Source organism: Corvus moneduloides, chromosome 9 (assembly GCF_009650955.1).
Source record: "Corvus moneduloides isolate bCorMon1 chromosome 9, bCorMon1.pri, whole genome shotgun sequence".
In the NCBI taxonomy this organism is placed as follows: domain Eukaryota; kingdom Metazoa; phylum Chordata; class Aves; order Passeriformes; family Corvidae; genus Corvus; species Corvus moneduloides.
The window spans coordinates 15,106,058-15,131,251 of NC_045484.1; the positions used below are offsets into that span (position 1 = coordinate 15,106,058).

Below are 25,194 nucleotides of genomic sequence, written 5' to 3' on the forward strand. Positions count from 1 at the left end.
CACAGAAGATAAACAGTAATGAGTATTTCGGACCAAACCACTACACTAAATTGGTGTTTCCGCCCGGTTACAAACCGAACCCGCGACACCATCCCAGGACCCATGTGAGAGTTGTGATACTTGAAATCTTGTCCTGCATTTCATTTCATGCCTGTCTGACAGATTAACGAATAGGTTTCTACGCTCAGTAAAGCATAAACTCAGTGCTCATCTTAAGAGAATAAACCACAAATTAGTGAGGTTTGGAGAGTATCTGTGTTCAGTTTTATATGTGCCACCAAGCACATGACACAGGACAGTGGGACTGAGCTCACAGTTTGTGAAAAGGCAGACAGGAGACATGGAATGGGGAGTACTGGGAGGAGGTGTGATGCCAGTGGGGGTGCAGCCCAGAACTTCGGGGCCCTGGGCTAAGAGAGGTGGTAGGACAGGCAAGGCAGCACTGAGGAGTTGTGGCCTTGTGCTGTTTTGGAAGCAGAGCAAATCTGGTGGGGTGAAGCTTAGGGGTTGGGAGGATGGTTTGAACCAGGTGTGGTAAGAAGGCAGATGGCAGGGCAGGGTTCCAGGGGCAAGGCAGGGATGAAGGAGTGAGACCTGGGGCAAGGGAGGAACATGGGAATGAAGCTTGAGCATAATGAGGAGGTGCAGCTCATGGCACCACTTCAGCTGTGGGGTAGGCACAGAGGTGTGGGGCTTGGGGCTGAGGAGGGCCACCAGGATGGGCCAGAAACACAGCGAGTCCCTGGCAGGGCTACAAAGAAGCCAGTCCCCAGCAGCGCTTCTGCAGCACTGGCTGAGCTCCGGGTCCTGAGGGACGGCTGCCAGGCCCAGCAGCGCTGGGAACAGGACAGGCACACGCGTGGCGGCGAGGGCGCGGTGAGAACATGGAACAGCACGGATGAGAGGCTATGGAATGTTGAAATGCCCAGACCTTGGTTCTGTGCCCACACAATGATAAAGAAGGAGAAAGCAAGAACTCACACAGAGCAAGCAGCAACATGTTCTGTCCCATGATCCTCCCTGGAAACACTCGGCAAAACATGAGTTGCTGTCTACAGTGATTTGTGTCAAGTGGCAATGACATGTCCGAGGGGCCAAAAACTGTCTTCAGTGCACCACAGAGCAAGGCAGGAGACTGCAGCCTGATGATGTATTTTCCTTTGAGGCAAAGTTGATTGAACGACTTGTCATTCTTTCCTTTTCTGCTTTTCCATCTACTTAGCTGAAGGGTTGCCTTTAATACCTCATCTGCCATGGAACAAATTACATTTCTAAATTATTTTAAACTACAGAACTGAAACAGTTCATGGCATCATTATTGTTGCTTTTGTTACTATTATGTCTCTTTTTTCTCCAAAATATGTCCTTTCCCTAATTTAAAAAACAAACATGGTATACTCCCTATGACAAGCTAAAATTTAGCATCTAAAATCCCCAGAGAAATTAAAAAGAGTTGACTCCAACATATGAAACTTGCTGAGTAATGCTATCCCTTAAAAAAAATTCTGCTCTAACTCTTTCAAACCACATCCTTTAGAAACAGACCTTACTACTCCATGTTGCATAATGTCTGTGACAGTTGTGCTCCTTATCAGTTTTATTAGCACTTAATAACTATACAAATATTTTCCAGTTCTTTTGCTTGTTATGTCTGTGTATGGTTATACTAAACGCTGTGTCAGAAATTGCTGTGAATAGGACTGTTACATTCCTTAGCACTGAGCAGTAATCTTTCTTTGGAAAGAGGAGGTGTAATTCCTTACTTGAGCTTTTTCCCTTGTGTGGTGTATACATATTTATACATACACATATGTATGTGGCAAATATATGTGTGTGTGTATATATATATATATATAAAAATACATATGCACACTGCTCTATACATGTCACAAAATATGGTGTTTCTGAATGTTACAGTTCATATGTCCTATAATCTGCATATAATATCTTACACATAAACGATTTTACAACCAGACTGCATTAGAGTCACATTTTAGAGTTCAATGCCTACTGGTAAGAAGCTAGAAATAAATACCAAAAGAGTTAATTTTGTGTCATGGAAAATAAAACTTTATGCAGAAAAGTAACAATGAAATGAAAACAGAAAGAGAGAAACTGCTCTCTATCTACCTTACTAAAAGCTTACCATATCTTAATTCTGCATTCCTTGTGAACCTTAAATTCCTATCGAAGTTGATAAAGCACAGTAAAGTGAAATTTGGGGTTTTAAAAATCTGTTCACACAGATTAGTGAATGAATATTGACATGACCACAGCAGTTATTTTAGGACACTAGAACAGAGAGATAAAACCATGTTTACCTCAGGTGATCTTCCAGGTGTTATTTCTTTTGTTGGTTAAACAGTTCCATGACTAAAGATGTCCAGAAACACAGTGAGATGTGGGAGCTATGGATAGTATACTATCTAGTACATAACCTCTAAATACACTGGTGTTTATAGAAATACAAACTTTATTTTCTAACATTTATCAAAAAATGCAGTGAAATCTCTAACATTTATCAAAAAATGTAGCTAAATCTGGGATGTATTCAGCTGTGACAGTAAGAGAACACAGTTTTCTATTTTAATAGAGGAACTTTTGAAGTCATGTAACCTTTAGCCATTGTCTCTTACGGGAGAGAAACTTTGTCTAATCTCCACATCAACATATATTTGTCGATTTCAATCCCTTTGCCAAAGGCTTTTCTCCACTGACCCAGAAGTTTTGCTTATTAAGCACATGACTTCATGCCACTTGCTTTGATGTGTCACTACAGTCAATCAAATACTATTTCTATTTCATGGGACATTTTACAAAACTGTGAGAAAAGATCATGGCTCTCACAGTTACTGTTGAACTGAACTAATATGGAAACAGATATTACTTATCCTTACAGCAATATAAAGATGTATGTGTTTATACTTATCAACAAAAGCGTCATAGCTGTCAGCAGAACTGACAGATAAAGTTTGCAGGTGTCTTTGACCAAGACACTTAACCCCCTGTGACCCAGTTTCCTTATCTGAGAATGAAAAACAGTACCACCTCGACCTCTACTTTCCTTTTATAGTTTTTTTCAGTTGAAAAAAGTAAGTTTTGTTAATATAATTACTTCGGTTTGCTTTCTCCAAAATCCCTTTAAATCTAAGAACAAATATAAACACATGCTTCTTGTTAGTGGTCTGCTAGTAGGGAAAGAATACTAAATACCCTTACATCTCATTGTTTCCTACTATACACTACCTCAGGGAGGAAGTCCTTTATGGAATAATATCAATAATCAGTACAGTGCTGAACTACTTGAAGATAATTAGTTTGGGTTCAGAGGCAGGGACAGCTAAAAACTTAAAACTTGGGGGTGATTTTAAATGCAGAGTAGGTATTTAACTGTATCTTTAAACTCTAGGAATCTATCATGATTTCAAAATCATGATGACCACTTTGTGAAAAGTGATTATTGTCCCCAAAGCATTTCTGACAGTCATATTTGCTTTTACTTGAGATAGAAATAACATAAGCAAAGTATTTCTCAAAGAATTTCAATGCCTTTGGTTTTGATGCTGGTCAGAAGCCATAAGTCTCTGGTTTAGGCTGTTAAATCCTTTTCATAGCATATGCAAATATGCTATGAGATAGTACAACTAACATGATACTAATATGGATTAGTTTTGCACAGTCATGGCCTCTTAAAATTGAGATTGTAGTATTTCAAGTACTCTTTTCTAAGCTACTAAATTTTTAAGCAATGTGGTTTGGTAATGATGGTGTAAGACGTGTGTCTGTTTGCTTGATGATGCAAACCATAAAGAATGCATGGCGTTTATTCTCTTTGTTCATTTCTGAGCATTATTTCAGGTAGTGTTTGAGACTATCTACATGCTAGACATTCTGGAGCCTGACTGCTTACAGGATGTCTGTCTTTATGCAGTATTGTGATAATTGGAATCATCCAGCACACTTTTGCCAATGGAAATGTCATAGATACAGACCACTCTCAGCTTGGAGATTTGTTTTGAGAAAGTCTAGTCTTGTTGACTTTGAAGGTACGAATCTGTTTTTGTGGGCTTTTTGCACAGGGTTTGTTGGTGGGAACTATGTTGACTTCTCCTGAAGTGACTTCTGTTAGGTATAAACATTTATCCACATATTCAGACTACACTTTGACAGCTCTGCTTATATAGTGGTTTAAATTTAAGTATGTCTTTATAATTAAATTGTGTATCCAGACTCCCTGAACACAAGCACAGCTATGCCTGTTCAGCCCAAGTCTGCCACTGCACACCCCTTCACACCTTGCAGCAGTGTCAGCTGCCAGCCAGGGTGCCATGCAGTTCCACGACTCAGTCTTTCACACAGAAGTGCCTTACCAGAAGGAGATGTTACCAAGCCTATCTTAAGCAATGCAGGTACCTAGAGCACATCAGGCTCCCAACTCGCCTGGACTTGGGACTCGTATTTCCTTTGGCAGAATAAAGGCAGGCTGTATACCAAAACAGGGTTAGAGGTTTGTTTCACACATTTCCAAATAAATAGAGATCTTTCTGTATAAATACATCACAACTTTTCCAATAGGTTTTGTTTTGAAATTTTTTATTTCCAAATACTCAGGAAGAATCAGAAATTCAGTATTTAATGTCTTCCTGTAGGGTCTTGGAACAGACTGTTGGAGTGCAAGGCCTCTGGCAGAGTTCTGAGTACACAGGAATCACACATTAAGAGCAAAGTTCCTATGAGTTTGGAAAGATTTCAGCCATATATTTGACTTTAAAAAACATCTGTCTTCATTCATTTCCAGCATGTTTATTTAACTTGAGGCAGATGTCTGTCATTAGCCTCAGGGCTTGGCTCCCTGAGGCAGTGTTATGCTCTCCACTGCTCGCTGCTGCTTTTTGAGTTTCTGAACGAAGAGCTTTCAGAGCTCCTCATTAGAACAGACACAGGCATAACAGGTCAGAAGCCAGACTACTTTTTTCTGAGGTAGAGTTTATCAGTCCACCTATTTATTTCCAAGTCTCTATTTGGGTGGCATATTTTAAGAAATTGAAAAAAATGTCACTGGATGCCAAACCCCTCCTTTTTCAAAATTGCTGCTAGTGCACTTTCCCCTCATTACTTTTCTGGTTTCTTTTTGCAATAAAGCTGCAATAAGCCAGTACATTCCTGGCACCAATTGGGTCTACCTATTTGTGGTAGGACTAGCTGGGTTTCTAAGAAACTAACAAGCTGAAGTACTGGCCCTATAGCCAGCAGAAGAAGGGATCAAATTGCTTTTTTCAGCTTTCTTTTATCCAAACACGAACCACATTATGGGAATATTAGGGGAAACACATTCTGCAATAATAATTTGTCTGTAATTAAGGTTTTGCTTTTGCCAGTGTGGGAAAAGAAACATTCATCTGGCTTCAGTGCTGGCCCCTCAAATCTGATTATTCGATGCAAGGGAGTTGTTGGAGTTACTTTTTTTTTTAACTGGATTTCTGTGTGCTAGGGAATAGAAAAAAATCAATTAAATGTCTCATCTGTGGCTTAAAATCTATGCCAAGAAGCTGACTGAAAGTTATTAAATCAAAATTCATGCTTACAGAAAGAAAATCTATTAGTATCAAAAAATATCTGTGTTTGCGTTTTGGTAGTTATACATTTTCAACTCACAAACTAGCCAATTTACTTTCAGAGATTAAAAGACTACTATTTTATAAAATTTAGAATCATTCATTACATCACTCAGTTCTCAAATGCTTCATATTTCTTTGCTCCATGAATCTGGAAAAGATTGATACAAAAGTGGGAGGCTATGGAAAAGGAAGAACATCTGACTCACACAATTGGAAATCGTGGCCAAACCACTCTGCAAGGAGGAGGTAGAATGTCCTGGGAAAATTGAAAACTATTTGTTGGAAACAAGAAATGCCAGCTGTGTTCAATGGATCTGTGTGAATCTCTGTATTTGGTGTACTGCTCCAAACTTGTACTCACCTACACACATTTAAAATTAATGTGAGAGAAACCAATACAAGCAACAACTGAATTAATTAAACCGATTAAAATAAATGCACACTTACTAAGACCTGCGTTTGAAAGGATAGTTTGGATATTTATATATTAAATTATGTATATACCTGTAAATATTAATAAGACCGATAAGTCTTACAAAAAATAGAAATTTTCTTTTGACTAAAAATCCATTTTTATCCTCAAAAGTAATGCAATTGATTGCTTAATTAAAAGTTTGTACTAAAGACAATTCTATTTTGGAAAAGAAGAGACTCCTTTTTGATTTTTGGAACTGTTACAGTAGACTGCAGTTATGCATGTGACTTGAGCCATCTATCATTATTTTTTTCATTACTAGATAGCTTTTCTTTCCTATTTGCCTTTACTGCATATATGGGAGACCTGTTTTTAACCAGCCAAAGTTTATACAGTGATGTCCACTGTTAAATGTATTAACACCTGAGATTTCAAAATATTTCATCTGCGCATGAAAAGTTAAGTAACCAGGGCACTGTAACTGTGAGAGTTTCAGCAGGGCATATGGGACCTCTCCAAATGTGATAGAGGGGAGAGGCTGGTGAGACAGGAGCAGCATACAGACATTGCCAAGTGCTGGCTGAGGTCCCAGTCCTCAGGGATGGCCACATTCACCTATAGCAGCAGCAGTGCTAGAGGTGCTGGATATGGGGTCAGGCACTGAGGCTTGATCCCTCCTTATTAGACCCCAGACTGGCTAAAGGCCACATGTGCTTAAGAAGGTTATTTTTTTCCTGCAGTCAGCTCAATCACTTCATTCTTTCTGATCTGCAATAAGGGCAGAAAAGTTTTCTGTTGGAGCTGTGACAAACATTGCTTGGGCTGGGTTACCTGACTGCAATGGAAAACGTGAACAGGGCTGCGGGAGCACGTGGCTCCAGAAGAGGTGGTATAGAGGAAGGAGCAACAATATATCTTTGAGACAGAACTTGGTCCCACTAGTGGTTTGTATCTCAGCTACAAAAGGCAAAATATCTGATGGAAAATTGCTTGAAAATGGTACTGGGCTACCAAGTGAGAGTTGGGAGAGCAAAGCATCTTGTAAGGTGCAAACCCAAATGTTAAAGTTTTTTGGCACAGTTTGGCTTAAGTTATTATGAGTGTTGCCAGAAAACATGAAGACTTAGCAATTTCAAGAGGAACATGGATGAAAAGAGAGGTATTTTTTAATCTTGTTATCAGGAGATGAAAAAATCAGAGGCTGCCTCTTTGTGCGGCATCTCGTGTATTTCAGAGCCTAGGGAAGATCCACCAGATAATGCTGTTTTTTCATGTCTGTGTATGTGTGTTGGCTGCCTCTGTGAAGCTGTACGTTTTCTAGCCTATGCACGGGAAGACAAGTAAGGTATTAATTGTTGCTAAGCAACGGTGGTACCCAATAATACAGACCTAAGTCTGGGCTGCATGGGCCTGGCTCCTGAGAGGAGTCTTGGAACATTCAGTGGAAATATACTGTCCTCCTGACCCTCACTTGTTGATCATTAGCCAGTATCCTGCTGAAAACAGTGCTGAGACAGCAGGGAGGTGTCTGTAGCCCAAAGGAACCTGAGGGGGGGAAAAAAAGCTTTGGAGTGCAGCGCAGTACCAAAGCCCTGGGGAAATACCTTGGGAAGCAGACCACTCCTGCAAACCCTCTGTGACTGTGTGGGATTCTCTGGAATCAAGACAGATTTTGTCCAAGGTCAGAGAACCTCGTGTTTTGCACATGCTGTTCAGCAGATGGTTGATTGGCTTCCTTTATTCTGAGGTTTCCTGGGGATGAAAATCCCCGGCACAGTGAACAGGGAATTGAAAGCACCCAAAAAGAAACAAGATGTTCTTTGGGCTTTTCACCATTTGAATGACTATATGGAAGGCAGCCCAGCAAAATACTGGAGTCTTTCTGGGAATATGATCAGAGGGTCTGTTTGTTCTTTTGTCTTTGTAGTAAATGCAGCAGCCAGATCTAATGTTTACTCAACATCCTGGATGGATGAAACACTAGAGGGGTGCAGGAAGGCATGATATTGTATAACCACGATGACACTGGCAAACAGCATGGGCGCCAGGATTCAGAGCTACTCGCTGCTTGTTCTAGGCCTTGACAGGCTCAGTCTCCTGTTTAGACAGAGTCCCAGTAATGTTTTAGAAACTGATGTTCAGGCAGGTGATACACCTTGATTGTCTCTAACAACAATTTCATGGACAGAGCAGAGCTCTTGCAGAATATACAAACTGCCCACTGCACTCCGCATCAACTTGGCTAAATGTCCAGCGAGGCATGAATAGACAAAACACTTAAGGTAAAGCCTGAAGAACTAAACTGCTTTTCATCAAGAATTAAGATAAGCCCTCTTCAGGTAAGGCAAGATTTTCACTGGAATCTCCTGTTCTATTAAGCAACAAAGGAAATTTTTAGGATGGTTTCAATGAACACAAAAGCATTAGGTGATCTGCTTGCAACAGGAAAGCAAAGAGTACACTGCAGTGCAGAGAAGTCCTGTATAGATGCACTTGATAAGATACAAAGCCAATTATGGAGCATTCTAGAGTTTACTCTGTAGATGGGTGCTTCTGAATGGTGTTCTTACTCCTGTGGGATTTTGGTTGCTACTCAGTGGCTGACACAACTAATTCCTCCTTTACTATATGTGTGGAATGCAGTCAGTATAAACTCATTGAGAAAAACTTACATAACTCTTTCAAGAGCTGCACGTAATTTCTTTGTCACAGGTAAAAGTTACTTAATTTCTTGTATTTCCCAGCATTCTATTGCTTTGTAATTTATTACAAAAATGTTTTGAATAGACTGTGGAGTTCAGTGGCACAATGTGAACTTATTCCAATGAATACATACATAATAGAACTGGGTTCTCTGACAGTATTTTGATTGGAATAGTGCTCATATGGCCAGAAACATCAGTGGAATGAAACTCTGGCATACTTTTCCTTCAGCATATTTCTTGCAAACTGCTAGATGATGAAGGTCATGACTAGAGTCATCAAATCTTCTCCACCATTTCATGTGATAAGGAGGAAAGAAATACGGGTTTGTATAAGAGGTCTGTGCAACAGAAATACACATACAGGAGATTTTAACTTCATCTAAGATGGTTGTCTTAGATGAAGTTAATAGAGCTGCTTAGAGTTTGCAGAGGTCTTAGGGCAAAAGATTGTAACATTTTCATTGCAAAACATATTCCATAAAAGTAATACATTTCAACCCTTCAAAGGAAGAACCTGAAAACAAGCTGCTTTCTGCCCTTTTTTTCTTCCCCCTTTGAGACACAGAATTATACCCATGCTAAAATACAAACTCCAACTTGTTTTTCTAATCTGTTTCACAATACAAAAATACAGGAATTTTGCTATAAAACCTGTCTAGCAGTTTAAATGGAACTGTATAAAAGGAGTAAAATAAAAGTGCATCTTTGGCCCACAAGTTTTACTTTTTTGCATAAGTAGAATTTGAACTCTATCTACACTATCTAGAATTCAAAAACAAGAAAAAAAAAAAAAGTGGAAAGATAACTTTCTTTCCCTCCTAACTTTGAGAGGGCTAAGCATTGCCACTTGATGGATGTTCCTGCCATTTCTATTGTACACCTAAAAGAACCAAAATAAAACAGAATACCCAGAAGAAATACTGGGGAGTACATGCTGCTTTTACAATGGAGCAAACTAGAGTGCAGGGTTAGCTATGGTTTTTCACCCCTATGAAAGCATGATCAGCTGAGAAGTTGAGTCCCAGGTACCAGGACATCCTTAGAACCACACCTGAAGGAGGAAGTTCATGCTTGGGAACTAAAACCAGTAAGCCATTCTTGGCAGTTTAGCAATCTCCAGTCGTGAAGCAGATTGCAGATATTCCCTAGATGTGAGGTTCTGAAAGCCAAGGCTCCACAGCAGCAAGTTGAATGAGTTAGAAAGGAAGCAGACAAGGCTCTCTAACAAGGTACTGCATGGTATCACAAGCCCTTTAAAATATATATATAAAAATATATATCTCTATATTGTTTGCCAATTACACATTTAAATAAATCACAGTTTACCAGTGAAAACATGTTTGATAGAAAATTGACAACAATTCCTGCTATTGCTTTTTTATAAGGCCTCCATTCACAGCTGGAAGAAACATTATTTCTTACATAATTTGTTCCACTTGGCTTTTCAAAATAAGATCTAGCAGATCCAACTAAAACTAAAAAGCTAAAGTAATAAAAACCCAGTCAGATGAAGGCAAAGGAATGTCAATCTCACATTCCTTGTCTTCCTCCGGTGTTATGAAACCAAAATCATCAGTTTTTTAGACTCTATTAATATCTAATAGGTTATCTCTAATGGACACACATCAAGAGCTGCAACATCTAACTTTACGCTATAAATGCAAGCAATAAACCTCTAATATTAGTTTGTGCTCTATTCTAAGAGCATATATAAATTCACTTAGTTCTAAACCTTTTTTAAAAGAAGCCACATCCTTAAACTCTGTGCTACCAGATAGAAAAAAAATCCTGTGTGGATAGCACTCTAATAACATAATGTTAATTTTTGGAAAGAAGCAAATTTTCGGAAAGCAGCTCTTCTTTCTGGAAGGGATATGCATGACCTGATGGACTACAGATGTGTACCGAAAACTGCCTTTGGCCTCTTTCATAGAGCGCCAGATGGTCTCACATCCTGAGATTCCTCTCACATATGACTATTGCCATCTATATGCTTAGTCACTAGAGCTATAAATAGTCTAATTCCTGCTTCTATTTTTTTTAAAACCAGCAAAATTCATCAGCCACTTTCAGAGGGAGATCTTCCTCAAGGAATTAGCAACAACTTGAACACGACTGGTTCAAATAGTACTTGTTAAAATTTACAAAAATGCAGATATATCAAGTAGTTTCCAAAAAAAAAAAACCAAACTTGGATTTGCTGCCGTGAGTTCCCACAAAGAAATTTAGCTTTTAGTGGTTGGTGTGGGAGGCAATGGTAGGAAGGAGATGGTAACAATTACTAGTTAAAATTTCAGCCCTTGGCCTAGTCTGTCTCCTTTTGGAACTCACCACATGTATTCTTTGTTGCAAAAATCTGTTAATAATTATTGTTCTGGAGAAAGCACTCTGGTTTTCATATCAGATTCCCATGGTTTCTGCTGGGAATGGTTCTTAAAACAGCAGAAAGGAGCCTCTCTAACCTTGTGCTTACTGCATTATTCTCAGCATGTTGCCAATGATACCACATTTCTGTTATATTGTACTTTTACCAGATAGCCATAAAGAATGTCAAAAGACTATGAAATGGTCTGGTTTAAAACTCATTGAAGAAATAATTGGAAAAAGACTAATGTTAACTTCAGAGGTTTTCAATTCCAAAGGATTCTTTTCACCCGCAGTGCATGACTGCTTCCTCACTTTTCTGAAAAATGGTGAATTTGAAAGGGACTGAAATCTAAGTTTCAGTCTCAAATTCTTCACATATTTGGAGGATGTAGTAACTGAGGTCTGAATTGTGCAGCTGACCCCACACTAATGGCTGAATCAAGCACCTCAGTTACAGGCACCTTAAGGGCATAGGTTATTTGTGCCTTTTTAAAAAATTAACCTATTTGATTGCCATACATATAATGCACTGGGGGGTGGGGGTAAGGGGAAAGGTCACCTGTAAACTAGAAAGTTTAACCAATGGTTTAAAAACAGAATTAAAAGCAGAAAAAACAAATCAGTAACATTTCAAGTTTGGTTGCCTAATCCAAAATTTGTTATTACTGGACTAAACATTATTTTGTTTCAATTTGTTAAAGTGAAACCCTCAGGTTTAGGCACATTCACACGTTTCTTCATTCCTTTTTTTTTTAAGTAAGAAAAGTATTTTCCTAGACAGGTAGCATAACAAAATATCTGAACATATTTTGCTAAAGTTTAAACATCAGTTTGAATTTTCTGTATGGTTTTTCGTTTTGCTACAAATTAAACTAGTTAAATGATCATCACAGTGACAAAGAAATAACTCCATTTTTAGAGAACAGTTTCTCTCAAATCCCTTTTAATTTCATACACATTTTAAGAAGTAACTCCTCTCCCATGGCATTGCAGATTTGACTCACATATGATGATGATGAGAAGAAAGCTGTTCTGTGACACATGTTGGAACTGCTATGAAATGCCTTATAAGGTATTGCCTTGGCTTGGCCTGCAGCATATTTTTCTGAGATGGTTTTGCATGATTTGTACGCAATAAAAAGTTAAGTAATCCAAAATCTGCAGATGTACGATGAGGAAAAGGCTTGCAGGGATTAAATGATGTAGGATTTTAAACATATAAACTACAAAACCAGCTATCAGTAGTCTCCAGTGACATGGCTTAATCCGGTTTATTATGAGAGATTCTCGAGTCTTTATCTTTTCATTTAATTAGAATAATAAAGATTTTAGAGAATAAACAGAGTCATAGGTTCAGCCCAGAAAAGAGGAGACTGAGGGGAGACCTCATTGCAATCTTCAAGATCCTCATGAGGGGAAGCAGAGGGGCAGACTCTGATCTCTTAACTCTCTTGACCAGTGGTAGAACCCAAGGAAATGGCCTGAAGTGTGTCAGGGGAGGTTTCGGTTGGATATCAGGAAATGGTTCTTCACCCCGCGGATGGCTGAGCGCTGAACAGGCTCCCCAGGGTAGTGCTCACAGCACCAGCCTGACAGAGGTCAAGAAGTGTCTGGACAATGCTCTCAGGCACATGGCGTGACTCTTGGGGAGTCCCGCACAGGGCCAGGAGTTGGACTCAATGATTGTAATGGGTCCCTTCCAACTCAGCAAATTCTGTGATTCTATAAAACCTTCATTCCACTTTCTGCTTCATATTATAGCCAGAGTCTGCATAATCCAAGTAAAAATACCCTTCAAACTGGGGGAACAACCCCCATTTGAAGAAGCACAAATACACGGCTTACAGATTTTAGCTGTATGCAATAGCAACTACGTTTACAATGCAGAAGGTAAAAATAACTACTTTCACAAAGCCTGTACTTCCTAATGTATTCTATACCAGTCGTGCTTCTTTAGGACACTTCAATTATACTCCACTATATTTTTTATTTCTTCTGAAGACCTGCTTTGACCAGGCTATGGTGTGAAATACTGAAAGATCATGGTAATATCTCATTGTAAAAAACTGATGGAGAGCTAAAAATGTCTTTATCTACATCATATACAAACATAGGTTCATTTGTTCATACACTAGCCCTCTCCATGCAATTTCTACATTTTTTTTTCAAAATGCCTAATTATCCTAGTGAACACCAAGACCTCAGCATGGTGCCTTCATACCAGCTGTAAGAAGATGCCTCAGATGTAAAGAGCTGTATAAATGAGACAGTGTGGAGGAAAGAGACACAGTTTCCACAGCAACATATAGGAACATGAGATGCAACACAATGGTGGCCTTGTTTTTTGGACTTGGATATAGCTTATGTGGAACACAGAAATATGCCAGAGTTCACAAATCCCCTTCAATTCCTAGTAACTTTTCACATTTACACTCTTAACTCTTGTTCTTTTGCTGATTAGGGCTGTTCAGCTGGATTCCTGTTCATCTTATTCCCGCTAGTCTCTGGGTTCTAAGATCACTCCTTCTGCCCTCCAGTCTCTCTTCTCCATTCCATTCAGTGTGTTTCTTCTCCTTTTCTGTCTCCCCTTTTGAGTACTTCCTCTCTTAGTAGAATTTCATCCCTGCTCCTAAGCATTTATTAGCCACTTCCCCCTGACACAGTCTTTGATTTCTCCCACTCTTGTTTAACTTGCTCCCTTTCTCTCTTAATAGGAATCTTCACAAAGCTGCTTCTAGAATGAACTGATTGTAGTGGGACTATGACTAACCACCAGGAAAACTTGTACTTCAAATACTTTCAGATTCAGCGCTGCAGTCCAGAGATCTCATACCTATTTTTCAGTTACCTTCAGTGCTCCTGTTAAGAACAAGCCTAGAAAACTTTTGTCAAAAAAGAAACACCAATAAATTTTTCTACCCTGTTTCCACTGTCAGCAAAACTTGCTACACTTCTTATAATGTTCACTGAAGTTCTTCAGGGGTACCGGCAGCCATACATTGGGGAACATGAAATGTCTGTGGATCATGCACTTTTCAGGATCAGTTTTGAATGTAGTTGCACACAACTATCATTTCCAGGAAAGAGCTATCAGACACACTCTCTGGTAAATGAGGCAGTCCTGACTAGGAGTTTGAAAAGCAGGAAATTACCCTTCATGTGACAGCACCTTAATGTGAAAAAAACCGTATCTGTGACAATTTTAACAGTTCAGCACTTTGCCATTGCCAGCATGTTTTTTTATGGTGTCATGCCACTTCCTGTCCTCTACAGTTGGCTTTAAAGCATTTTAATCCTGAAATTTTAAATGCTAAATTAGAAAGGAAAACTGTATCTTCATCAATTATTCCATTTGTTTCAGTAAACAAGACAGTGACAATGTTATTACAGCATCTGAGACAGAAAGCCACCGAGCCAGTGAGCCTAAATGACCCAGTGGGGTCAGCCTTAACATCTCCTGACTTTATTTATTTCCCTGCTGTTGATCCAAATTAAAGCCTCTATACCAGTTCTACTTTTGATCAGTCACTTCACACCAGCAGCAAAGCTGGACTTCACAGAAGAGGCATGTAACTTAAAGCTATAGTTTGGATCCTTGTGTTAGAGGATCCAGCTGTGCAAGCCTCTATTTGTTCAGATGTGCTTTTCTTCTCAGATGCTCACTCATTTCCTCAGATGCAATGAAATTTCCAGGTTGCCCAATAAGTCCTCTGATATAATGTTATTTTAGGGTAGCTTGTATAAGAAAAGCCAGCAGCTTCTAAACTTTCAGGCTGACTAATTTCCAGTCCCTTTCTTTATAGGCAGAGGTGTTAATCATTGCTCCCCACTGTTCTGTTCAGGGGTGTCGCCCAGCTAGTTTATAGTAAAGGCATATTTTGGAAGACAGCTCTATAGGTCCCAACCCCCTCTTCATCCCATAATGTTTTTTCAAAGAAAGCTCCATTATTGCCATTCCAGCCATGCCTAGAAACAGGTGCATGCAAAACCAGATTTTTCCCCTTAACACTGGAATATCCGCTGACCATGCTCATGAGCTACATTCAGTGCCAAAAAGCTACCAGTGCTTCCAGGGCAGTAACATCGGAACTCTGGGTTCACCTAAGGAGAGGCGTATCGGGCATTCTGTTAAACAAGTCCTGTGACAGATGAAGAACAGCTGCCTGTTAGCCTGGGAAAGAGGAGCACTTTATCCCGACAGCAACTGGACATGCTCAGAGTGGAAAGGCTCCCAGGGTACAGCCTGGGGCAGTGAGAGGGAGATAGCAAGTGAGAAACTGTATAGACTGAAGACTCCTTTGAGAAGGGGATTGACCTGCTGCAGAGGGCAGCTCTAGTGCCAGTATGAGCTGTCATAGGTAGAAGAGAGCTTTAATAATGTGAGGTAGGAGCAGACCTGTTGGTCCTGGAGACCAGATATCTACAGTGGTTTTACAGACAAGTAGAGTAGTCCTGTGACCGAAAAGTCCAACTACAGCTGGCAGATATGGAGTGTCCAGGAGCAAAACACAGCAGAACAGTGTTTCCTATTATTACAGATTTACATTTTTCTGGTTTGTTATTTGTATATCTAATGATATACAATTCTAATTATGTACAAGCTATCTTAAAGGAAAAGGCATATGTGGCATGGAAGGGCCTCAGGTCCTCCTCACATCTCTGACTGGCACAGCTCAATATTGTGTCTTCCTGTTTTCTATACCCATGAGGATGTTCTGTGGTTTATGGAAAAGATAAGACTGCAGATTGTAACAGTCAAACTAAGTGGATTTGTCAATCACCTGAAGAACAGCCATCTTGTCCTTCCCTTAATGAACCAGAGGCCCAGCTGCATATGTAACAATATTCAAGATCTATTCCATTGCATTACTAAACTCACAAACATGAAGAAAGTGGTTTTAGTATTAATAATAAATTCCTGACCTTTTTTTGTGCACTTAGCCTCTCACCATTCATTCTGTGATGCAACGATAAAAGAAGGAAGTGAGAAATGGAAATTCTGGCACCAAAAGACAAGCTCAGAGCAGAATGAAAAGGAAATATCTCTACATACTGATCATTGAAGAGGTGTATTACAGGAAAGCAGTGTCAAAAATCTTCTCCATTAATTCATATCTGAGGATAAGAGAGTTTTCAGCTTATATTTGTTTTAATAGCACAAGATGTGAACTAATTTATTTAATTAGAAGAGTGCAAATGCATTTTATAAAAATTTTGAAATCAGCATGTGTTTATCTGATTCCATTTTTACAGTGAAGCAACTTTGGCTCCTTTATTATGGCTTTCATTTAGATCTTGATAACTTTTGAAGAAAAGAGAAGCAAACTGTATTTCAATTTAAAAGCCTTTGTCATCAGTAATAGAAGACTTCCTCAGCTGGAGTGCTAACACCCAGATTTGGTCTCCTCCTAACACTGTCAGCTCTGAGCCTTGTTGCCCTTGCACAGCCAATTTGATCCCAGGAATACAAAAATTGATAGTTTGAGGGCTTTGTTATAGTTGGTTCTTTTCTTTTTTTTTTCCACTTTGTCATTGCAGAAGATACAGGAAGAAAAAATTAATTCGATCTATTTATGCTTACTCTAATGAAGCACACTTGATCTTAGCAGAGAAGTACTAGCACAAATAACAATTAAAGCCAGAATAAGCAATTTCGGCAGAAATGAAGCCACTGAAAAAGTTCCTTGTGAACAGGACATGTTATGATACATTCACTCCGGAGATTTTCAACAGTGGAGTTACACAAAGAATTAATGTAGCCAAGGACAAGAAACCTGATCATGTCAAGAGGAGCGGCATTTACTGTGTCAATACATACATCAGTCATCAGTACAGGAACCTGATACAGCAAACAATTTCAAATGCAGCTGGACTGTATAATGCCTTGAAAAATGAACTGTGAACTCATCTGTACAACCCATTAGAGGTCAAGGAGAATTCCACAGAAGCAGTTATGCAAAAGGAACAAACTGTAACCACCTCTGAGCAGGCACAGAAACACACACTGGGACATTTCCCAAAGTGTAGGGGGAAAATGAGCAGAAAGAAGGCAGCAAAGCATAATCAGGCCTTAAGCTCTCTCTGAAGGATGGTGCAAAGATTTCCAATGACTCGTCCTTCCTCTTGGTTGCTGGGATTCAGGCTGCCGAAGACTGAACAAATGACTGCCATTTAGAGAGAGCAACAGTAAACTATGAGGAAAAAGAGGTACTAATAAAGCCTATACCTTTATGGGCTTCACCACAGGAGAAAGCTGAGATGCCATAGGGCATTACAACTCTAATTCACCAACTTGTTGAGCCATATTAACTCAGGACTAAGCCTTGCACACTTAGACTAACTACTAAATTACATTTCCAAGATCTCAGTATTTATCATTAAGCTTTCAACCACACAAGTTGTTTTTACAATCTGCCTTTCTACAACATTTTGAGTTATTTGCCTATAAACTGTGAAGCCTTGTTATTTGTATGACACCTTTGCCCAAATGACTCAGGTTTCATTAGATGCATAAAGAAGATGAAAAGATGTATGACTAGAATTTTTTTCTTTTATCTGAGATTAATTTACTTGAGAGGTGTCACTCAAGCTGTTTCTGCAAAGGAGGCAGCCTGGACCAGTCCTAGAGGTTTTAAACTTGCAGCTTAAGGAAGTGTCTGAGTAATAGCATCTGCTTCATAAAGATATTCTGCCATTGTGAATAATCTCAGGCATTACAAAACCTATAATAATATTTACATTTAGGTTAGCAGCAGTTGTTTCCTGTTCTTCACATCAACAAGTGAACAGGTAGAATTTTTATTGTGCAACTAAGGAGGGCATATTTTTCTATTCTAAAATTATTCTGTTATTACAATAATTTCGTTATTTCACTAAAAAGAAACAGTTAAACTCTCAATTTATTGCTCATTGTTTCTAAAAGCGACATTGGATTGTGATGAAAAACAATTGGGATAATTGAGTAATTGGAGAAAGTAAAACAATTGGAAGAGATCATAATTTTTCTGATTCTATGACTCAAATCTGTTCATGTGTCTAGCCAGGAAAGAGACTGAAGGTATTACAAAACACAATGCTTTGTTCTTTTTCCTTTTACTCTTCAGCTGGAAGGAAAGGAATTATTTCTCTTTTATTCACTAGCATTAATTGTGCCTCTAGTGCAGTACCGAAATGTTTTAAATATAAGTTGGTGCTACCATGCTCTGATCTGTGGTGAGCCAACTCTAGGAGCTAAGCTAGTAGAGAATGACTATTTTATCAGTTTTCTGGCAGTTTACCTGTCAAAACAGTAACATCAAATGCTTATGTCAAAATACGTAAGGAAATAGGGCTGTGGCAAAACTAAATTACCTTGGCTGAAGTAATTCTGGAGCTTCAGTTTCACTGTAGGATTGATCTGATTCTAACATCTGCAAATGAAAGCATCTCTTACAAATCTATTTACAAGAATGCCCCTGCCGATGACAATGATTCACGCACTAGGTTCTTTCCAGCAAGACAAAGCCAGCAAACAGCTAGAGATGTGTGAGTTAACTCTAACCTTGCTTCTTGGTGTACTTGTAGCAGTGATGTTATAGAAACTAAAGAAATATAGCATATTAGGAAAGTTCAAAACTTTAGAAAAAAGCTAGATCAAAATTACTCATATGGCTTCAGGGTTGGAAGGCATCATTCAGCTTTGCAGTGGCAGCAAAGAAGATTCCAAGAATGAATCGGTGAGGGACTAGCCAAATCTGAACAGTCTTGGTGCAGTAAATAGGGTCTTTGGGGCATGCTAGAGGCTGTAACAGGGGTGACACAGGTTGACAGATCTTCTCCATGCTGGAGGTTCAGATGTTGTCCTAGACTTACAATGAACTCTGTAACTGTGGAGATGGCTGTGGTCTTGCAACTGAATAGGGTTTCCCACATCTACCTTGCTGCCTCCCAGCATCTTCCTCATCCTCTTCCTCCTCTCCAGACCTCAGTACAGGACCATCCCCCAGCCCAGTCTGCTGTCTTATCCCCTGCCCCATCTTCCCCCTGTAGTACTTCACCCATTGGTGCCCCATGCCTGTGTCAGCTCCACTGTATTTCCTCCTCTGGCTCCTTCCACCACTAACAGCATGCGGGACACCAAGGGAACCGAGAATCTATCTCTTCCAGCAGCACTAAAGCTTGGGATTATATTCAAATGGATCTGCATGCAATGTACGGTGCAACCAGCTCAGAGGGGGTCATACAACTCCAGCAGGAGAACAGGAGGCACAGTGCAGGCCCTGGGGTCCCTCTTGTGCCTCCTCAAAACCCCTCACCAGGCTCTCCTGCTCCCTGTCAGAGGCCTCAGATACCCATGTGCCACATGTCAACAGCTGCTCAACCTGGTGAAAGACCCAGGGACAGAATACAGAACAGGGACAATGGGGTTCAGCACTCTCTTGTTTACAGCATTCTGTTCTAGTTTCTAAAACTGTGAGTTCCTGAGCCAGGAGAATTCTTGCTGCCCAAAAGAGCCTTTCAAAGCTTCACATAGAGATGATAGCCTCAACATAAATCACAGAAAAACAGGGAAAACCAAAACCAAGCTTGGCTAGCATTGGCTTTTTACTGACCCAGTTTGGTTTTCTGCCCAAACTATCCACTAAAGAAAATATAATAAAATCTTTCTGCACAGAATTTTAATGTCGTGTCAGACTGGACTTTGACCCAAACTAAACAAAATACTCACTGCACAGCGTTTGTACATCATACATCCCTTTATCCAGAACATTCATGGAACAAATCAAAGTAGTGGAAGGCTACAAGTTCTTAACACAATTAGTTTTCAACTGCTCCATTTAATATCCATCTGTTCACTCATAGGTAAATAGACTTATCTCTTTTACTAAAATTCCTTGTGTTCTGATTTAAACATTTTTCAGTATTTTTCCTTATATGCTTATATTATGCATTATGTTAATACATAATACCTTATGTATTAGCACCAGTAATTACAAGTAATTACAATGAATCAGGTGACTGCCGAAACACTGGAATTACAACCAAGGCTGGTCAAAAGGAGTTAATTGGAACTTGTCCTGAGACAGACTTCCTAGTAGCAATTCAAAACTTGAATAGACTAATTGTGACAAGAAAGGACTTAACGTAATCCTGCTTTTGATTTAATTCCTAATGTTGCCTTTGTCTGCAGTACCTCATGAATTACTTTTCGTCTTCAAGTATCTTCTCGATTCTTCAGCATAGCCTAATTGTGATCACAGCCACCAAAGTTTACTAATGGTAACACTTTAAAAGCACATGTTGGAAGTCTAACAAGTGAGATTTTGTTCTAATACCACGTTTCCCTTGATTTGTAATATCATTTTAATCCTATGTATACTTTCCCTAAAAGCTTTGATAAAAAGGCAGCAGTAAGTACACTTGCTGTGACTATAAACTGGTGATGAATATGCTGTTATACAATGTTAATATGCTGGGATGTATATCAAAGAAAAGTTGGAACACAGAGCTGTGGGAATTTGAGACTATTGCAGATGCCAAATCAGGTAATCTTTCATAAAATGCTTAATTATTTGAGGAACATTGGGTTGGGATTTGGGTTGGTTTTTGATTTGTTGGTTTTTTTGGGGTTTTTTTCTCACTATAGGACTGTTCTAAAGTGTGACTAATAGTTACTTAATTCCTTTGAGAATCAGCCTAAGAGTATTGATAGTCACCTTGCACTCATTGGTTCTTTTGCTCATATTTTGTTTTAACCTGAACAGCTGTTTTTTTAGCAGTTCTTTGTTTTGTCTCTGTGCAGGTGGCACAGACATCACGTGGCACAGACATCATAGTTTGGGAGTTTCCAAGTGTTACTTTTAGATAAGATAAAGTCTCTGAGATTTTTATGTCAGCTGGAATCTCTGATCCCCTGATCAAACTACTAGCTGCTTTCAGACTTGTGGAACCGTCAGCTCTCCTGTCATTGATGTGGATGATGACTTGCACAAAGCCACTAACAATTCTCTGTTGGAAATAACTCTTCTCATACATCACAGTGTCACATATATCTCATCCAGGCTGGTAACAGCCTGAGAGCCTTAGAGCCTGCTTGCCATTCTGGGATTAGTGAATATCCTAGGGCTTTTTCAACTACGGTTTGTTTCCAATGTTTTATGCCAGAAGACTGAGCATTTTGTGGTGCAGGGTTAATTAAATATCTGTTGGTGTTTATGTTTGTTTGTTTGTTTATTTTTGCTGGTGGGTTTTAAAAAGTTTTTTCTGTCTACTTTAAAACCTTACAAAAGATTAAGGTAGGACTTAATGACCAGTACTTGTCAATTTACCATTTTATGTAGACACAGTGAAACTATTGACCCATTAGATTTGCTGGAACTGCTAAAAAAGTGAGGTATATTAGATTGCTTTGTCATAATTTTTTTTTAAACTTGCTTACTATACATTATCTGAACTCAGAACAACATTTCTGGAGTTAAAAGCCAGTGTTTCTGTTAATCTAACTACAACATAGAGAACATACAAAACTCTGACCCCTTTCAATCTGAGTTGGTTATCTTTAATAGCTGTTGAAATATTGTGGCTATTTGAATGAAAAATGAAGAATGAATGTGTGTTTAAAATGAAATGGATCAGGACAGCTATGAGTAACAATACTTAATGTACCTCAGTGATGAGGATAAGAGAAGGTTCACATGGTTTGTCTTTAGACTTTTAACTTTAAATATTGAGATTAAGACTTTCAGTTTCACCTCAGGCCCTTTCCAATCAGTGAAGATACAATACATCTTTGTTCTGAATGGTCCTTCAGAGTAGCCCAACTTAATTTTAGTGGTTATACAGGAAGATGAAAGAGATTAGCTTCATAATTTAGGTTAAAGTTGAATGTTAATTAATCTAAATACACATATCTGTTCAATCCACTGCATGGTACTGCAGTATTGACTTCGTAATGTAAGGCAGTACAGACCAGGAGTGAGTTATGATTGCTATTTGTGTGCAAATCCACAAATTTGGCTAGACCTGTAAGGCATGTAGAAAAGAGTGTGATAAGAATTCAGAAGCTTGGTCTGAAGCTTTCAATGTCAAAATTCAAGTACATGTGTCTTTATGAAATAGCTGAATTGTATCTACATCCAAGAAAGAACTTAAGTAAGATATAAAAAGTTACTATTACTACATTGCTAATCTTCATAAATTCCTTAAACTTAAGAGTTGCTTTTGTCTTAGAGGAGTTTTTATCCTTACTTTCTTAGGTATTCTGAGAAATGTCCATAGGAATTACCTGGAGAGCAGGCAGAACATAACACGAAAGAATTTGAAACTAAAATGGGCTAGTTCTTCAGTCTTAGAATTTGCAGTTTGCAATCTGCCTTCACAGTGAAAATTACATCACTTCAGAAATGAGGGAAAGAGAACAACTGCAAGAAGTTTCAGGAAGTTTGCATGTAAAACAGCTCTTGCTCTGCTTGTGATGACATGACACTGTGAGTATGGGCCTTTTGCAGGGAAATTGGCTTAACTCTGAAGTTTTTCATTTCAGGCAGTGAGGAACGCATGCTAGAAGATTTCTTTACTAATTCTGTCAACTGATTGTAGTTACTGCTATGAAAAGAACTGTGGAAATACTGAAATTGTTTTGCAAGCAGCTTCAGTAGACTTGCTGCAAGATGCACTCTGCTATAAGGGCACTTGTTATACACAATACTGTAACTGGTGACTATAGAACACCATATACTACTGTTCTCTGCTGTACTGTACAATGCCCTACTGTAACGGGTATGCTTAATTTTCTAATGATAAGGAGAGACAGAAAAGACAAAGTTTCACTGACTCCTCAGTCTTGGAATATACTAAGGAAGAGGGTTAGTACCAAAAAGTGAAGTGAAATAGAAATGGGGCTGTGGATATGACTACATACGCTAAGTGGACTGGGGTTAAGCGTGGCAGGTCACATGCAGCTACTGTCTAATGAGCACAGTAGGCTCAGAGTAGAGGAAACAAAACCAGGGGATTTAGCAACTGCACAAAAAACTCCTCAGCTACTGAACCTGTGACCCTGCAGCTTACATTGGTCAATGTTATTTTAGTGACTTCATGTGGAAAAGAGAGAAAGCTGTTCAAATATTTAAATTAAAAATGTCAAGCTATCTTTTTAAAAAACTGTACTGATATTGAGAGGAGGACAGCTTGTTGAGAGAGGGTAGTATGGCTGTAATACTGATCAATTTTTCTTCTGTTTAAAAAATCTGAGGCCTTAGAAGTTATTTTCTAAACAAATATATATAGCAATTTTATGATTTTTTTCAAATGAAAATAGTAATATTGCTGAAGGGATATGCTAATCCTCAGATTCCTTTGTTTAGAATTAGAAAATAGATTCTTATGAGAAGTGTAAATGGTGGAACTGCATACATTATACAAAGGCAATAATGATATTGCCTGCGAGCACTGAGAGTGCCTCCTCTGGGTTTAGCTTTCCAAGACCAAACTGAAGAGAATAATTTGCTTTCCTGTAATGGTCACTCCTGAAAATGGTGTCATAGGGATGGCAGATCAGTGAAGTCACATCTCCTAACAGAAGAACTGTCAGTTTGACGCATGGCTTTCTAAATGGGGAAAATTGCACAATTTCCTCAGAAATATGCAAAGGTGTCTTCATTTAAATACTGGTCTTTTACTTTCCGTATTCTTTTACATAAAAGCAAAGTATGCAAAAATATTTCAAGATTTTGAAATTTAAGTTTTTTTTAAGTTTCCTCGATTTCAAAACATCATCAGAGTCAAAAAATGACATAAAATCTAAATTCATAGATGGTTATTTTCCCATATCATTATCATCTTGATCCTCAGGTGAAATAAATTTGTGGTAGTTCCATTGTATTCTGCAGTTATACATCTTCACATGAGCTGAAAATTTAATTCAATATTTTAAATTAAAACATGTCTAGAATTTTAAATTTGGTCTGTAGTTGTGTAGTCCTTTCAAGTTCTTGTTATTAAAACACTGACCATTATTTCTCTTTAGACCTTTCAACTATCTCAAACAGCAGTCACCTAATTCATTGGTTTTCTCTTTATCAGTCTCTCTCAGGTACTCCAACGAGAGGTGAGATACCTGGATACTACACTTTTTTACTTGTATGTCTCATCTGAGATCTATATTAAAAATAAAATCGTATTTGTTCTCCCTTGACTGCAAGAGGCTGAGGACCACAATATCTCCATGATTTTTTGGTGTATAAGCAGGTGTGACTGCTTATGTTTACATACCATGATGAAGCTAACTAAATAGTATCTATTGTTGTTAATCTGAGTTACCAATACAACAGACTATGTATAAGAAAACCAATTAAAAGATAGGCTTTTTAAGTCACAATATGTCCCGCTCCCACCCCAGTGGAAAAATCATTCTGAGGAAGGGCACACACATGACCAATATAACAATTGCAATATGTGCAAGAAAAAAAATAACAATACAGAGAAAATCATACCAGTGAGTACGGAGATCAGCGCCAAAGCAAGCAACAAAACACATAATTTTGAAGAAAGAGAGGCAAAGACATGCTGGGAGAGCTGCATGACAAACAAACCATCAGGAAATAAAATCTAGAAGGAATCTAATTTAGCAAACTGCAGCCAGGCATTTTGGCTAGACTGTACAATTTACATAGAGGCCTGTGTTGAGGGTGTGACTTAGCTGCATTTTGTCAAGCAACTGTCATCACACCATCAGTTGCATAGTCTTTTTGAGTCTCTGAAACTAGCCCTTATTTCTCGTCCTGTCCCCCAAGATGAGGGAAGCTGGGGTACTTGGCTTTGACAAGCCTTAGTCTCTCTGGACTTCATTATTACTAACACACTGAGAAAAAAAAGTGTTCTTGAGCACCCACACTTCACTTTGCGACATGTCCTTGTGCAAGTCATGAGGCAAGACTGGAGAGAGACTCACTCCGTGTACCCACCCATACTTATCTCTGAAGTGTCTGTTGCAAGTTTTACTGAAGGGCAAGGTAGTACCTTTGAACAGATGCAGCAGACACATGTCATTAAGCAATAAGTGCTACCTTGATCACTTTCTTTATTAGTGCCAAAAGCTTTAATCTCTTCA

General features: G+C 38.8%; 1 protein-coding gene across 1 annotated transcript in view; it reads left to right on the top strand.

The window, feature by feature from the left end:
• The first annotated feature begins 8,052 nt into the window (after positions 1-8,052).
• Positions 8,053-25,194, top strand: part of F3 (coagulation factor III, tissue factor) — a 37,460-nt gene continuing 20,318 nt past the window's right edge. The window contains 1 exon segment of the mRNA XM_032118274.1: positions 8,053-8,179. Within this exon segment, the coding sequence (XP_031974165.1) occupies positions 8,053-8,179 (127 nt within the window).